Raw genomic sequence first — 14933 nt, 5'->3', positions numbered from 1 at the left:
GGGTGACATGCCAGGTCTTTTACATAATGCCATTCTGCCGGACACGAGACAGCTGGGGGTGGGGGTGTCTTTTAATGCCTTAGGGTGGGAATGGGGCTGCCTTTATTTTGTTTTATTTTATTTTATTTTAAATTCAGACCACCCGCCACCTCCCATAAACCCAATCATCAAACTCCCCTTATGCTGGGCTAAAACCTACGTCTGACGGCGTCCCTCTCAGAGACGGCTTCGACGCTGGAGTTTGGGTTCCCAGAACCTGTACCCTGGCTTTACCCACAGTCATGTGGCGTTTGCCCTTCCTTGAGTTTACTCCCCACCCCGTCCAGACTCAGAAAAAGGAAATGTTTTTCAAAGTTAAAGAAATAAAAGCATCAAGAGGGTCTGAAATGAAAGGAGGGGAGGGGAGAAAGCACACTTCCCACCCTCAGTTATTCTCTCCTTCTCTACGCTAAATGCGCAAGGATGCGCTAACCACATCCATCCCTTTGGCAGCGTCCCTCGTTGGTTCCTCTTCCACCGTCCACCGGAAACTGGAGAGTATTTATCCCCAAGGGTGACATCCTTTTAGTGCCTGTCCCACGTTCTGGCTGAAGTAGGCTTAGGGTGGAGGTGTCCAAAAGTCCGTGCGGTTTGGAGAAGAATGTTTCCGGAGTGGGATGGACAAGGTGGGAGGAAAGGGAAATGAGAAAACCACTTCTGACGGGCAACGGATGTGTGCGCATGTTTCGGTGTTTGGGGTCTCCTCTCCCAGTTCTCGGCCCCCACGGGGAGAGTGGCTGCAGGCTGGGGAAGGGAGGACGGCCTGCCAAGCTAGCTCCCGGCTCTTTCGCTAAGCCTGCCAGTCGGGGCTGCCCCGGAATCCGGGAGTTGTGCGGGGCGCAGGCCTCTGCTGCTCCTCCCCAGGGGCCGAGTGCGGCTCACACCCTCCCTCCCACGCAAGCACACGGACCGCCGGGCGCCGCTCCCACCCGCGGACCCCAGGCGCCTTCCCTTGCACCCCCACTCCCGCCTGCTGCCGAGGCTCCAGATGGCGGCTCCTTGCGCTCGGCTCGCGGCCCCCAGACGCCGCCCGGCAGCAGCCGGCCGTCGCTCCCTCCCTCCCAGCTGCTGCAGCAGAGCTCGGGACCGTTTTTGCAAGGCGGGCGGGCTCCTCCGCAAGCTTCAGCCGGGGCAGGAGCGCGGCGCCGAAGGGCTCGGGACAGCCGAGGGGCCCGCAGGAGCTGCGCTCCGAGGAGTCAACCCTACCGACCCCAGGTAAGAAAGCCGAGAGGCCGGAGGTAAGGGGGTCCTGACCGCTCCAGGACCGTACACACTGACTCCTTTGACCTTCCGTTCGCTGCCCTTCACCTCTGGCCTGGCGGGTGGAACAGTGGCTGGCCCTGAGCACCCCCCGGGGCAACGAGGAGAAGCTGCGCAGTAGCCAGGAGGGGGCGCCTAGCACCCCTGAGCCAGACCCGGAGGGAGGGCTCGGCCGGGTTGTCCCGCCCCGGCCGGTGGGAGAGCTGTCTCCGCCAGAAAGGCGCCCCCTTCTGCTGGAGTGCGGCAATGCCCACCGCCAGCAGCTATCACCCCCTTCCCATTTCTCCAGTTTTCTCCTCTTCTCACGCCTCCCTCCTCTCGTTCACTATTTACTTTTTATGTTTTTCCTTGCCTGCTTTCCTTCCTTCTCGCCCCTCCCCGTGCATGCTGCAACCTCCCCTCCCTTGTGGCCCTTCACCGGTGCAGGGAGGTATGCCCACTGGGAGGCGTTGTGGAAGGGATTGTGTTTCACACGCAGGCGCTGGCTACTCCCCACAGGTGCTTCTGCGGGTGCCCTCGGAAACAGCCCTGAGAATGGCAGCTCGCGGAGATTGAGGCCATTCTCTTCCAAGGACCTGGGATGATGGCTGTTTGATCTGAGGGTGAGTATTGCGTTCGGGAGCAATGCTTCCCAGGAATTCGGAGTTTGAGATTCTCTGTGCTAGATGGACGCATAAAATTCAGTGGCGTGGTACCGAACCCCTTCCTCCTGCCTAAAAGTTCAAACTCTCAAGAGCTTCCTCCCTACACACACACCCAAAGGCCTCAGGTCAGCCTCCCTAGACAGTCCTCTGTTAGCAGTTGCGCATGAGATGAGGAAGGGGAGGGGAGGGCACTAAAAGGCCGAGGTGTCTCGCATCCCCAAGCCCATCTGACGTCTGCTCTAATCCCCCGGTGTTAGGGCGCGTGCCCATAGTGCCCTCAGACACTCAGCTCGCTCGCCCCTGCGCTGCGGGCCGTCGGGCTTTAGAGACCCCAGAGCACGTTCTGTAAGCTCCCAGCACAAATCCCTTCGGAAACATTAATCACAACGACCAGCGAATGCAAAATGTGTGCCTCTGCCGCGTCTGCCTTTTAATCCCAAACGTAATTCTAGAGAGCAGCCTCAGACAAGGGCTCTATTAATCCCTTACACGAGCAAATGCGATCTCTGACCTACTAGACTTGTTTTCCTGCCATTTCACGAAGAGTTAGCCTCGCTAGAGGAATGTGCAGGGACAGCAGCGAGAGAGTGGCAGGTCTCGGGACCAGCCGGCGCGTCCGCGCAGTAGTAGGGTGCGCTTCGAGTGAAAGGCGCTCTTGGCGCGGGGTGGATCACTGGTCCCAACTACGGAAATCCGACCGTGTGTGGCGGGGTTGAGGGCTAGGGCTGACTGGGCGGCAGGCTTCTAGTGGAGTTGAGAGCTGAACTGGGAACTCAGTTCTCTATTCCGAGGGCTTCGGACCTAAGTGACCTTTTTTGGTGGCTGAGTCCCTGTGAATGGGGGGGGGGGGGCGGGGGGGCCCGCCTGCCACGCTGATGAGTCAGCGTTTGACCCCCTGGGGCCTGCTCCACGCACTTGACGTTTCACTATCATGTCGTTCAATTAATCATATTTCTCTTCTCCCATTTTATTCCAAACCTTCTTCCAGTTCCCTCATAATCGTAATTTGCGCCATTGCCTTTTATCTTTGATTAATTAGGAAGCCGAAAGTGATAATGGAGGGCCGGGCTAATAAATTAGCTTTAGGAACAGACAGACCGACGTCTGGGGCTGCTGCGTGGGTGGGCACTGCCGACCCGCAGCGCAGGAAGGGGTTAAGAAAAGGCGCGCCGAGTGGGAAGATGCGCTCTGAAATAGACCCAGTGGGCGCCAGCGAAGACTTCTCACTGCACCAACTGGGGAGACTCGTAATTTTTAGTTTTCTCCTGTTTGAGTCTGAAAAAGGAAAGAAGGGAGAATTGTTTGGATGAGGGCGGGACTCCGGTTTCTTTCAAAGAGCCCTCCCCACTAGTGAGTGAACGGGATTAAAGTCTGAGCTTGATTGGCATAGGGTCTATTTTTCTGGAGCTGGGAAGGTAGATTTATTTTTCAGTTTTCCCCTTCCTCCTCTCTGCACTTGCCCATGGTCTAAAGGAGAGGGAGAAGGAGGAAAGAGGGTGGAAGAGGACCAGCTGGTGACGTGGTGGTTAAGGCGGCTGGATCCCATATGGCCGACTGAGCTGTTTTGAGTCAGGACCCAGCGGCTTGGGAAACACGCGCGTGTGTCCGGTGCATGCCCAAAATACGGAGAGGGGAGCAGAGGAGAAGGGACTGTTGTGGTCATCCTCCCCTCCACCCCCATGTCTCACTTTCCTTCTGTCTCTGGTGAGTGCACGTGCTCTATAGCAAATTTTAAAAGATCGAGAGCAGAAGAGAGAGACAGAGATTGAGAGAGTCTCTCAAGATCAGGTTGGTAATTCCCTAGCCCAGAGGAAAGTTCTTAAAACGCGCCATTCTTCCCTGCTCTGGCAGAGGCACTGGGAGAGTTTGAGGATCCTCTTTTCTCTCCCCATGAAATGGATCACGCCTCCAGAAGGTTGAAGGAGAGCACTTTGCCACTCTTCACAGCTTGGCCTCTGCCTCTTTAGCTTTCAATTGAAAACCAATTAAAGGTTTCTATAAATCTGTTAGCGCCCCTTTTATCTGGGGACCCCTGATGCATGCGATATTGCCCTTTAGATGCCTCTTCCGTGTTTTGTTTTACAATTGTTGTATCAATATAATGCGGCCTTTCTTCTCCTGTCTCTATAGATACTGATACACAAGGAAAACCAAAGCTATTCAGACTCCTCATTTGTCCAGCAGCCTAACAGTGGTGCCCTTTCTCTGCGGCTGCTCTCCCTGCTTCAGCAGCAGCAGTTATGGTAGAAGCAGATGGCTACTGATTGGGGGAGCTTTGTGGCTCTAATACTGAATACTTTATGGAAAAGGACTTTATCATGCTTCGTTGGGCAGAGGAACAAGGGGACGAGATTTATGGCCAGGAAAAATAAATCTTTTTCCAAGTTGTGGCTCCTCTCCAGTGTCTCCTTTGCCCTGGGAGTCGAGCACTGAGGAATTGGTTTGATTTTATTTTACACTCTTTTCTGCTAAAAGTCCAGGTCTGAAGGGAGCATGGTCTAAGAGCCAAAAGTGTATGAAATACCACCCCCTCCCCATTATTGTTGTTGCATCAGCATTCTCTGCCCCCAACAAAAAAACAGAAGGGTATGGTCTTGAATGCCATGTGGAGCGATATTTTCCTGGATGTCTTGTTGGGGGTGGGGGCAGGTGGCATGGTGGTTAAGGACGCCAGATTCCCACGTGGCTGGTTCAAATCCTGGACCTGGTGGCCTTCTCTCTCTCTCCCCCTCTTGTCAAATTAAAATAAATAAATAAATAAATAAATGTAAATAAAGTTAAATAAAATAATTCTTTTTAAAAAATATATTATCCAAACATGTTTTCAAAGGCTGTTTTAAGTGTTCCTATTCACAAAGTCAGAGGAGGATGCTGGTATTGAAGGACAGGGACATGATATGGCAGGTGGTGATACAGGTATGATTCTCTACTCAGAAAGGGTCTGTGAATGTAAGGTGTTGGCTCCAGACTGAATCTTCATGCTTTGGGGGATACACAGAAACCGACCCTCTACCAGAGGCTAATTCATCCCCAGATGTGCTCCCATCTTTTCTATTTCCTTTCTCACAGCTGAGTTTTACTGCTCTTGAGTCAAGTGTGCTCTGTCTCCTGCCAGGATGTTTCCCTAACCATATCCACCCCTTCTTTGTCCTATCCTCAGAACTTGCTCCCCTGCAGTACTGCCATCCCCTCCTTCAGGTCGTCCCTTTCCAGGGGCCATGACATAGTCACACAGAAATGCTCCTAACATGGAGAGGCCACATGCCTACTGGCTGCATGGGACTGAGAGAGGGCAGCCAATCACAACTCCATCTTCCTTCCCACCTCAGACAGACTCCTGGTCTCTGATTTTTGCAATGCCATTTTCCACTGCTGAGCACCTTCCATGTTCCAAGCCCCCTTTCCTTGCCTTTCCAGTTCTTTTACATTGTCTCTAGAAACTGAAGAGGAAAGGCCCAAAGGACCAGAATTCAGTTTCCAGAAGTGTCACCTGACTTTCCTCTCAAATCTGGAGTTCTACTGTCCCACACCCCAACACACACTTTTGCATTCTGCTCTTCTCTGAAAATTAGAAAACATGTAGTAGGAGATCTGAGATCTAGACATTATATTTACTCAGCCTTTCAAAGTGGGAGACACTGAGATGCTTTAAACAATTACCTTCTGGGCTCTTCCTATGTGGCAGCCTAAATGCTCTGCCAGCCTTATTGCACTCGTTCTCATGATGGGCCCTCTATGAAATAGATGCTGTTTTTACTGTTTTACAAATGAAGAAACTTAAGGTCAAACCTTTTGAAGTGATCTTCTCAGACGTACAGTTAGTAGGTTGCAGACTCAGGATTCAAACTTAAGTGGCTAAGATTCCAGTTTTCGAACCTCTTGGAGGCTTTCTCGTCCTTCGGAAGGAAACGGTATTGGGAGTTCACAGCTGATCTCTCTCACCGGACCCCAGACTGGGGAGGAGGTTTTGCAGAGCCTGAGACTGCGGCCCTGGGGCACGTCAGGCGGTTACTCGCGGCTGCGCCTGCGCAGAAGTGGCGTGGTGTTGGAGCGGCTCTGCTAGGCTCCCCAGGCTGACTCCGAGCTCCAGGCCCAGCGGCCCATAGTGCTCTGCGCGCAGCCCGCGTGCTGGCGCCGGGGGCGGGGCCTGCGGCGGCGGCTGGGGACGTCTGCAGTGTTCGAGGCATCTTTGCCTACCGCGAGGCTCGAGGCTCGAGGCCTCCCGGGAGAACTTCCCGGTCTTGGGTGTATAAGGAGGGTCAGGAACTCCCAGCCTGCTTTCATGGGCAACCTGGTTTTAGAATATTTTGTCTATTTGCAGAAGAGGAGAGGCCGAGCTCCCTCTGGACCTTGAGCCCTGGTTAGGACTGGCTGCTCATCCCGCCCACTCCCAGGCCTTGCTTTTGGTCACTAGCCAGCGGCGCATTCACTTCCTTCTCCTCTTCCGTACCCATCGACATTAGCCCTTGCCACCCTGATTTCCCTTTGTTCTTATGGTGGCACCCAATTTGTGACCCATGGCGTTTCTAACCAGGCCTAGAGAAAAGACTCCCCCAGATAGGCATGGGTTGGAGGGGTAAAGAGTGGTGAGTAGAACTCCCATCTGGATTTACTGAGGCAGGCCTCCCTGCAAACTGGCATCTCTGTCTCAGTATTAAACCGGGACAGGTTAGGTGGTGGACGGCGAGAAAAGGATAGGGATCATGGTCCGTGGTTGAACCCTTCTGTCCCTTCAGCGGTAGAGGGGATCCCTGAACGGATTTCTCCTGCCTTCTTTGTCCTCCAGTATCGCCTTCCGGTCTCCCTAGAAACGACCAGAAATCCTCATTCTATGCCGAGCCACTTTGAAAGCGGATGCACAGTACAGTTCCGAAATATGCCAGTGAGGAAGCTCAGGCAGCGTTAGTAGCAATAGACCACCAAAATAGGGTTTGCTACCTGCCAGGCATCCCGTTATGCGCTTGTTAAGTATCACCTCAACCCTCACCATTATTATGAAAAGGATTCCTCTACTGACCTCAGGTCACACACGGTCTGAGGCACATACCTCTTAAATTACGAGTGGGGAACCAGTATGAACACAGATGGTGCAGTCGCCCTGGTGGAGTTGTGGACCTGCCTGAGCCCGTGTTGTTGGTCTTTTTTCCTGGTCAATTCTTCAGGCTTATAACTAAGGAGAATGCTCATTTATGAAGGTATTGAGACCTCTCCAGGATGTCCAAGACTGCAATGAAACTAGTCCAGGCTCTTGGAAGTAATTTTTTACCATCTGCTCAGCAACCGGCTTTCACCCTCGTTCTTTCACCCTCACTGAGTCCTCACCGCGATCCTGGAGGCCGTGCTGGCTAGAGTTCATCTGGAGGAAAACCAAGGTTGAGCTAGGTCACCAGCAGCCCAGCTCCTAGCAGAAGGGAACAGGAGCTCCTCCACTGGGGAGGAGGTAGGGTCACCAGCTGGGCGAGGTTGTGTATTGGGGCAGGTGGTGTAGAAGGGAGTGTTGCTTTTCTCCCAGGTCCCACCCACTACCAGGTGCCATTCTTGGGGGGGGGGGAGTGGTCGCCTAGCAGGAGGCAAGTATTGGCACTAATTTCAAAGTGATAGGAGGCTAGAGAACGTGGGAACCAACCGTGCCTGGCCCCTTGGGAATTGAGCTTGGTCCCTGCGTGGCCTCTTTCTGTCCCACGTTCACAGGCTGCGCAGGCAACTTTTTTGAGAGCTCCTTCTCCCCTCACGATGGTATCTTGTTCTAATATCCTGCCCAGTGTCAGGACTCTGCCCTCTTTGGTGAATCAACTGAAGCACATTGAGAGCAGTGTCAACTCTTCGTGATACTTTCTGGGTGGTGTTCTCTTTGGGTCTCTCCCAGTTAGACCGGGTTTGTCCACATCAGTTCAGTCATTTGACCTCTGCACTCCTAGCTCTTTACTGAGGGGGCACGAGGAATGCAGACCTCCAGGCTTGTCTGAGTCTAGCAGGCACTTCTCTGCTTTCTTGCCAAACCCACACTGTGTAACCAAACTCAACTGTAAGGGAGGGGCCTGGAAATAGAGCAGCTAATTTGGTTCCCCAGGTAAGAAATAGAACCTGTTATGTTCTCAGTGCATCGATTTTCTCCAGGGTATTTTCACCATTTCAGGGGAACCTCATTTGTCTGGCAAACATTAGTAACTTCCTAGGGCTTTGGATAAACTTAATCTACAATACAATGTAGATAATGCCATATGGCATCTGATCTTACCCACCCAAGATATTCCATAGTAAAATTATACTCAGAAAACATTCTTCATAATTTTATTGAATGTGCTTTTCCATGACCAACTGCTTTGCATGAAAATTTGCAACAAGGAGCACTGACTACCTTATGCACATGCACCCAAGGAAAAGGACAGTCCTGAACCTTATTTTTTTTTTAAATGCCACTTCAACATTCACTCATGATCTTAAGTGCACGTGTGCACGTGCACATGCGCGCGCGCACACACACACACACACACACACACGTCCAAGTCTGATTAGGTATAAATTTGTTCAGACCTAAATTGAATTTTAGGCCTAGGAAATCTTAACATTCAGTTCAGTATAGTCAACATGTTTAAATTCTTAGAAATTTGTAAATGATTTATTTGGCAACTCTGGATATTATTCACTTTCCTTTAAACTTTAGAGAAGATTGTGAACAATGTCTTATTACATTTTATTACCAGACACTACATCACCTTACTGTTCAAATCAGTCTGGGAAGCAACTCTTCACCTAGCAAGATCAAGAATAAATATAGGGATCAGCCAGTAGCATGGTGGTTAAGGTGCTGGACTCCAACATGGTTGACTGTGGTTCAAGTCCTGGACCTCACAGCTGAACATGGTACTTTCTCTCTCTTTCTGTCTCTCACTGGTCACATTTTTAAAAATAGTAATAATAATAATAATAATAATAATAATAGAATAAATACAGGTTTAAATCCCTTTGTCTATTTCTCCACTTCATAATGCACACTCAGTATTGATTAGATGATGTAGTCCTATTGTTTACAACTTGTCTTTAATTCTTTAGGAGACCATTAGCACTGAAGAATGGCATTGGTAATTTTTAAGTGCTTTTGAAAATCTTTTCAAAGCACTAGGCTTTCTATACAATACTTGTGGAGACATCCCCCACTGACATTCATTAATACCCCTGAATTAAATCATGGAAGACCTACGATTTGTTTTATTTAAATCATGAAAGGTAGTTTTTCTTTCAAGCATTTCAACTGGCAAATAGGAGCAGGTGAACAGTTTGAGCATGGGAGGATAATTTATGAAGAAATTAAACTATATTTCCAAGGCTCTAACAAAGCAATGTGAATGATCACTGTTGTGGTTACTAATTGATATGTACTCTCCCCACATTCTCTCTCTCTTCTCCTCTTAGAGAAAATCAGATGTCTCTTTCTTCAAGGCTCAGGATGGACAGATTCCAAGGTAGAAAGTTCTGGGCAGGTGTGACCTCTGCCTAGACCCTTCTCTCAGCAGAGCAATGCTTCCTGCTGTTCATCCTCCAGTGGCCCAGTATTTCTCAGTCTAGGTTCACACCTCAGAAGGCAAGCTGGGATGGTGTGGACATACTGAGCATCAATTAGTGCTTCTCTTTTCAACTCAGGAATTACAGACCACCAATAGCTGAGATGAAAAGGGGTGGAACTCAGGTACTGAATCTTAGAATAATGTCCCTTTTCCAGGCTGCGTGAAGAAATTTGATGTAGAGGTACTTGATTTGGTGACAGTCCCAAGGCCTAGAGTCAGTCTTCTCAAAATCTCATTTGAGACTGCTGGCCACCCTGCAGCGCCCTAGTCCTGACCTGAAAAGTCTGGCCCAAGCAGGTGAGAAGGGTCAGACTGACTATGACCTGGCTAAGCTTCCCTTCCCCAAGCCTACCGTTCTAAGATTTATTCAAGGACTGTGGCATCTCAGGACCAGCAGTTAGCATAATGGCTATATGTCACTGGACTCCCACGTAGTCAACCACAGTTCGAGTCCCGGACCCTGTGCCTTAAACTCACGCCAGGGCACGTGTGTGTGCGTGCCCAAAATCCCGAGAGGAGAATGGAGGAGAAGGGATTGCAGCATGGCCTTCCCCGGGGGCAGGGGATGATTTCTCGCCTTCTACCTCTCTGTCTCTCTCTGTCTGGCGAGTGCACGTGCCCTATAGCAAAAACCTCTCAAAAAAAATTAAAAAAAAGAGGGAAAAAAAACGGACTGTGGCTTCTGAGTCTGGGGGGACTTTGGAACCTGTGGGTTTGACAGAAAACCAGGTTTTCAAGGGGTTGAGATACTGTATATTGAGATTTCGGATATGGTTCCCCAGCCACACTCACACAGGTGGGCATGGCACATGCATTTCAGGTCTGTGGAATTGCTAGCAATATCACGTTGATTCGCTAACCTTGCTAGAATTTATTCTCAGAAGCTGTTAAGCCAGTTGACTACAACTCAGATCCAGGAGAGGAATAACACAAAGCTCTCAACTGAACTCTAACAGAAGTGTAAGTAGAACTAGGAATCCCTCAGAGAGAAGAAGGTTGTTAAATTGAGAACGATGGATCATCATAATGACAACAGTAGCAATCAAAGCAGCATTATAAACTCTTCTTGAGAAAGAGGAAAAACCAAAAGAGAAGAGTATGGCATCAGGAGAAATGATTTCTACAGTTGAGAGCTTCCAGTCCTTTCTCACAGGCTACAAAATTATCCATTTCTGAGCCTTTGACTTTCCCAGGACCAGCCTAGGAAACATTTGTTCATTTATCTTCAGTGAACCAACTGCAGTAGTGATAGTGAGGAACAGACCAAGTTAAGTTTGTTGTGTGTACTTCTGCTGGGACCAGCAGATGGCATAATGGTTATGTTGCTGGACTCCCATGTAGTTGACCACAGTTCGAGTCCCAGACACAATGGACAATGGCTTAAAACTCACTCCAGGGGTGTGTGCATGTATGCCTGAAATCCATAGAGAAGGGATTGCAGCGTGGTCATGTCCTCTGGGGGGGGGAGTGATCTCTCAATTTCTGTCTCTCTGAGAGCACAGGTGTCCTATAGCAAAAATCTCTCTAAAAACAAACAAAAAAGCACCCCGCATCTGCGTAAACTTTTATACATTTCACTAGTCTGTCTCTTCTTCACTCACCAAGATGAAAAATAATTAATGGAATAAAATAAGTAATCCAATTAAGATAAACTCCCACTCTCTCTATTTTTTTAAAGAAGTATTTATTCATTCATTTATTTTAATTTGACCAGACATACACATACATACATACAGAGAGAGAGAGAGAGAGAGAGAGAGATAGGAAGCAAGCCACCAGGTCTGGAACTCTAACTGTGGCCATGTGGGAGTGTCCAGAGCCTTAACCATCACACCACCCACTGGCCCCCAACCTCCCACTCTCTTTTAAACCCACCTTGTATCCACTCTCATGATAAAGGCAAAGTGATAGGAACCAAGTTAACAATCCTCTGAACAACATTTGTGCAGAGGACTGGTGTTTTCTCCTACCCAAAACCCATCATTGTTATTACTCTTTCATGTACAAGTAATCAGTCAAGTGTGCCCCCTATAAAGTTCCTTATTCTGGAGAGTGAGGTTGGCGAATGCAGATATGGCAGATCCTTGATGTTCCAGTCTCTGCTTCCCCCAACCCTCACAGCCTCTTCCAGAACTCTCCCTGTGGGAAATTAATAAGCTTAGGAAAGAGCGGCTCCGTCTGTTTCCTTGGCATCCTCTTGTCTTCCAGCACATTTTTTTTTCTTTTGCCATGAATTGCCATACTCTTTTAACAACCAAGCCTTTGCTGGTTGTACTTTGGAAATAGGATTAGAGGAGGATGCACCAAGACCTATGAAGCAAAAGAAAGGCAATGTGTTTTTATTTGTTATAGGATAATGAACTCTAAGTAAGATATTCTTAGAGGTGTCTCCTGCCTCCTCTCCCAGAAGTTGATATTTTGGACCCAGTTTCTCAACTGTGGAAGTAGAAAGGGCATTCTCATTTTAATATTTTCCAAGAATCCTATCGCCTTTCTTCTCCTTTCTCCACCCTCTCACTTAGGTCATAAAAGGCACCACCTTGGGAATCATCTATCAACCTCCCTCCAGCCTCTTCCAAAACCCTGCAGTTGTCTACACATGTATTTTCACTCTGCCTGCAGGGGGTCTTACCAAAGGGGAGCAAGATGAGCATACTCACCCTTTATTGTCATCCTTCTAATCATTTAATTGGAAATGAAGTCCCAGGGAAAAGAGCTCCAAATATATTCATAAACCCACCGTTCCATGTGAACTGCAGAAAACTATTGACTGAGGTACATTTTTATAGTACTGTCTGAGGCTGAATAAATGCCTCAATCCTTCATTTACTGTCACCAAATTCCAGTACGTAATAATGCAATGATTTCCGAGTATTTTATGCATCATTTTAGCTCGTAAATTTCTAGTAAAGTAAAAAATCATTTGTAGATTTTATCTACAAATTAGAGGAGGATTATTATTGATGATCACTTAGAGTATCTATATTACCAGGCAAAGTGTGTACCACTTAAAATACTGAAAAACTCATGAAGTAGGAATGTCAACTTAATCTTGCCTATTTGTTTTTTGTTATGTCAACCGTTTAATACATAAGACAAAGAGTCGTTTGGACTCATAAAATGTAAGAAATTCTTTTGCTTAGGGATCTTCACCTGAAAAGCAAGAGAAAAATCTAATTAAAGGGCAAGTGAAACAGATGAAACATCTGCTGGCCAGATTCTCAATAAATCTCTCCCCTCTCTGATGTATAGAACTTAAGCTGTTTTCTCACTTGAGATTCAGAAGGTCAAACTCACTCACCCTCAGTTTAAGTACCAGAAACGTTATTTTATAAGAACTGGAGTCAAGGTTTCAGTATCTTTAAGAAGGTACAGTCTAAATGTTCTCTATATTTTTTGGAGAGAAAGAGCAGGCACAAGAAAAATGATTTTCATTTAGAGTTTCTAAATGTTCACATGCTGGAATAGATGCTCTTGTATTTATAATATGTAAGAGGATTTTTAAAAGTTGCTTGCATGAACAGATGACTTTTTTCTGGCAGAGACAAAGTTTCTATTCTCTAAACAACAGCACAAGACAGTACTAAGGCGTGTCTGTTTAATGGATTAACAGAATTAAGTTTCCAAACACCGTCTTTCCTCCCCTGAAGTTCGTTCTTGCATAGTATCAGACTATGATTTCTAAGGGACTATGACTCTCCTATAGCCACCTCTCTATCATAACCTATGCCTCTCCTGACCCTTGCTTTTTCTTTCTTCTTCTCTGGATTTGTGTACGTATCAGGACACTCTTCTTCAACTCTGAGGGTTGATTCCCAGATGTTTGAGAGAATTCTTTCAGCATTCCTAATTCTTTAATCCTTTCTTTGAAGTGATAGGGAGGGAGGGGATGGTGGTGATAGCTTCATTTGTGTGTGTAGAAGGAGAGGGAGAGACAGAGATGGAGAGACAGAGAGAGATGCAGTGGAGCAGACAGACCCAGCCAGTGGGTAAAGACAACTGTGGATGCAGACTCCTGCATACAGACATGCGAGAGCTCTCATTGCATGGAGCCTTGGTCATTAGGTCACTCCTAGCCCAACTATTTAAAACTGCAGAAACTTTGAAGAGAAAAAAATGACTTCTTAAGATGAAAGAAAACTGCAGTTTGAGAAGCTTAAGGGAAAAAAGTCAGTAACTAACCTGGACATTTGGGGAGAATTCCCCCATTTCACCCAATATATGAGGATTGTGCAGCTCTTTCTTCCTGGAGCCCCATCTTAATCCTAGATAGCAACTCTTTCTGGTCAGAAGGACTCAGATTGGCATGAGTTGCTGACCAGAAAAGAGAGGAGAGACCGAGGAAGAGGGCTCTCTTGGTGGGAAGTTCCCTGCACTTCTTATTTCTCCTGGGTAAAATTCTTCCCTGGCCTTGGACTGCAGGCAGGCTCCGGGAAAAGCTTGCAGTGCTGCTGTCGCGCTGGGTTCTAGAGAGGTCTCAGGACAGCAAAAGGATCAATAACATGGGAAGCTGCTTTTTTGCCAACTCCCAATATACTCATCTGATTTCAACCTTAAAGAAAATGAGGCTGTCTCTTCCCTAAGTCGTGATTCTGCTTCTTTCTCTTTAGCCTGCTTCACAATCCGATTTATTCTAAAGCTGACAGATTGCCCACTTCAATGTAGTGGTGGTGTGGGTGGAGCGAGGGAGTTGAGCCCATCTATACCACTCAAAGGCCTTTCCTTAGAAGTGGAGAGTTGAATAGCGAAAAGGAACCTCAGATTCCCCCAGCGAAATAGTGCTGCAACTCTCAGACTGTTACTGACCTCAAGTCATTAGCATCAGCTGCTGCGCTGAATGGGCAAGCCAGCGCCTCTAAGTGGCTTAGCGCACAAACGAGGCTCCCGAGACGGCCTTGGCAACTCCATCCACTCCTCCACCACCGTCTGGCCGTGAAAGCTCTCCCGAGCCCATCTCGGTAATAATAATTTTTACTTTGAGTCACTCTCCCTTCCCACCCGAGGTCTTAAGAGTACCGGCCATCCTCATTACGGGACCCCCTTCGGGACTACGCTGGAAGCGCCATGCAGAGGGCGAGAGGAGTAGAAACTGCTTGAGTCCAGTAACCTGGGCTCTTCCACCAACCACCATCCCGGATCCCAAATACCCGTGTCCTGGTACTTGGGGACCCCTGTAAGGCCCCTTCCGAGGTCTGGTGGCGTTCCCACTCTGTCCCTTTCCCCCATCTTCTGGACTACGGGAAGGCTGAGCCAAGATCTCACCAAAGCGCATCCTTCCTGAATTTTGCACGGGAGGGCTTGGTAGTGTGAGCGCTTCCAAAGAGAGCCGGAGCCCGTGTATCTTCCCCCAAGCAACTACCTGCGCAAATCAGTGGAGGCTGAATGGCCAGAGAACCTCTTGGGGCTGATCCACACCCGTCGCACT

The 14933-nt window shown here is 48.4% G+C and overlaps 1 protein-coding gene and 1 long non-coding RNA gene across 3 annotated transcripts in view; one reads left to right on the top strand and one right to left on the bottom strand.

The window, feature by feature from the left end:
- The first annotated feature begins 583 nt into the window (after nt 1–583).
- LOC114008309 (vegetative cell wall protein gp1-like) overlaps nt 584–14933 on the top strand; it is a 15164-nt gene continuing 814 nt past the window's right edge. The window contains exons 1-3 of one of the 2 annotated variants that reach the window (XM_027773066.1): nt 584–1254; nt 1798–1901; nt 4074–4577. In XM_027773066.1, coding sequence (XP_027628867.1) covers nt 682–1254; nt 1798–1854 — 630 coding nt within the window. In that variant the 5' untranslated portion in view covers nt 584–681 and the 3' untranslated portion in view covers nt 1855–1901; nt 4074–4577. Of the gene's footprint in view, nt 1255–1797; nt 1902–4073; nt 4578–14933 lie in introns of those variants that run through there. The other variant, XM_027773065.1, reaches the window with a different exon arrangement.
- The window catches only part of LOC106735170 (uncharacterized), a 4013-nt gene continuing 438 nt past the window's right edge, over nt 11359–14933 (bottom strand). Inside the window, exons 2-3 of the long non-coding RNA XR_001370578.2 lie at nt 14771–14867; nt 11359–11818 (exon numbers count right to left, since the gene is read on the bottom strand). This is a non-coding gene — a long non-coding RNA (uncharacterized LOC106735170). The remainder of the gene's footprint in view (nt 11819–14770; nt 14868–14933) is intronic.

This window comes from Tupaia chinensis, unplaced genomic scaffold (assembly GCF_000334495.1).
Source record: "Tupaia chinensis unplaced genomic scaffold, TupChi_1.0 Scaffold000318_1, whole genome shotgun sequence".
NCBI lineage: Eukaryota > Metazoa > Chordata > Mammalia > Scandentia > Tupaiidae > Tupaia > Tupaia belangeri.
This window is presented reverse-complemented; position numbering and strand designations above follow the sequence as displayed.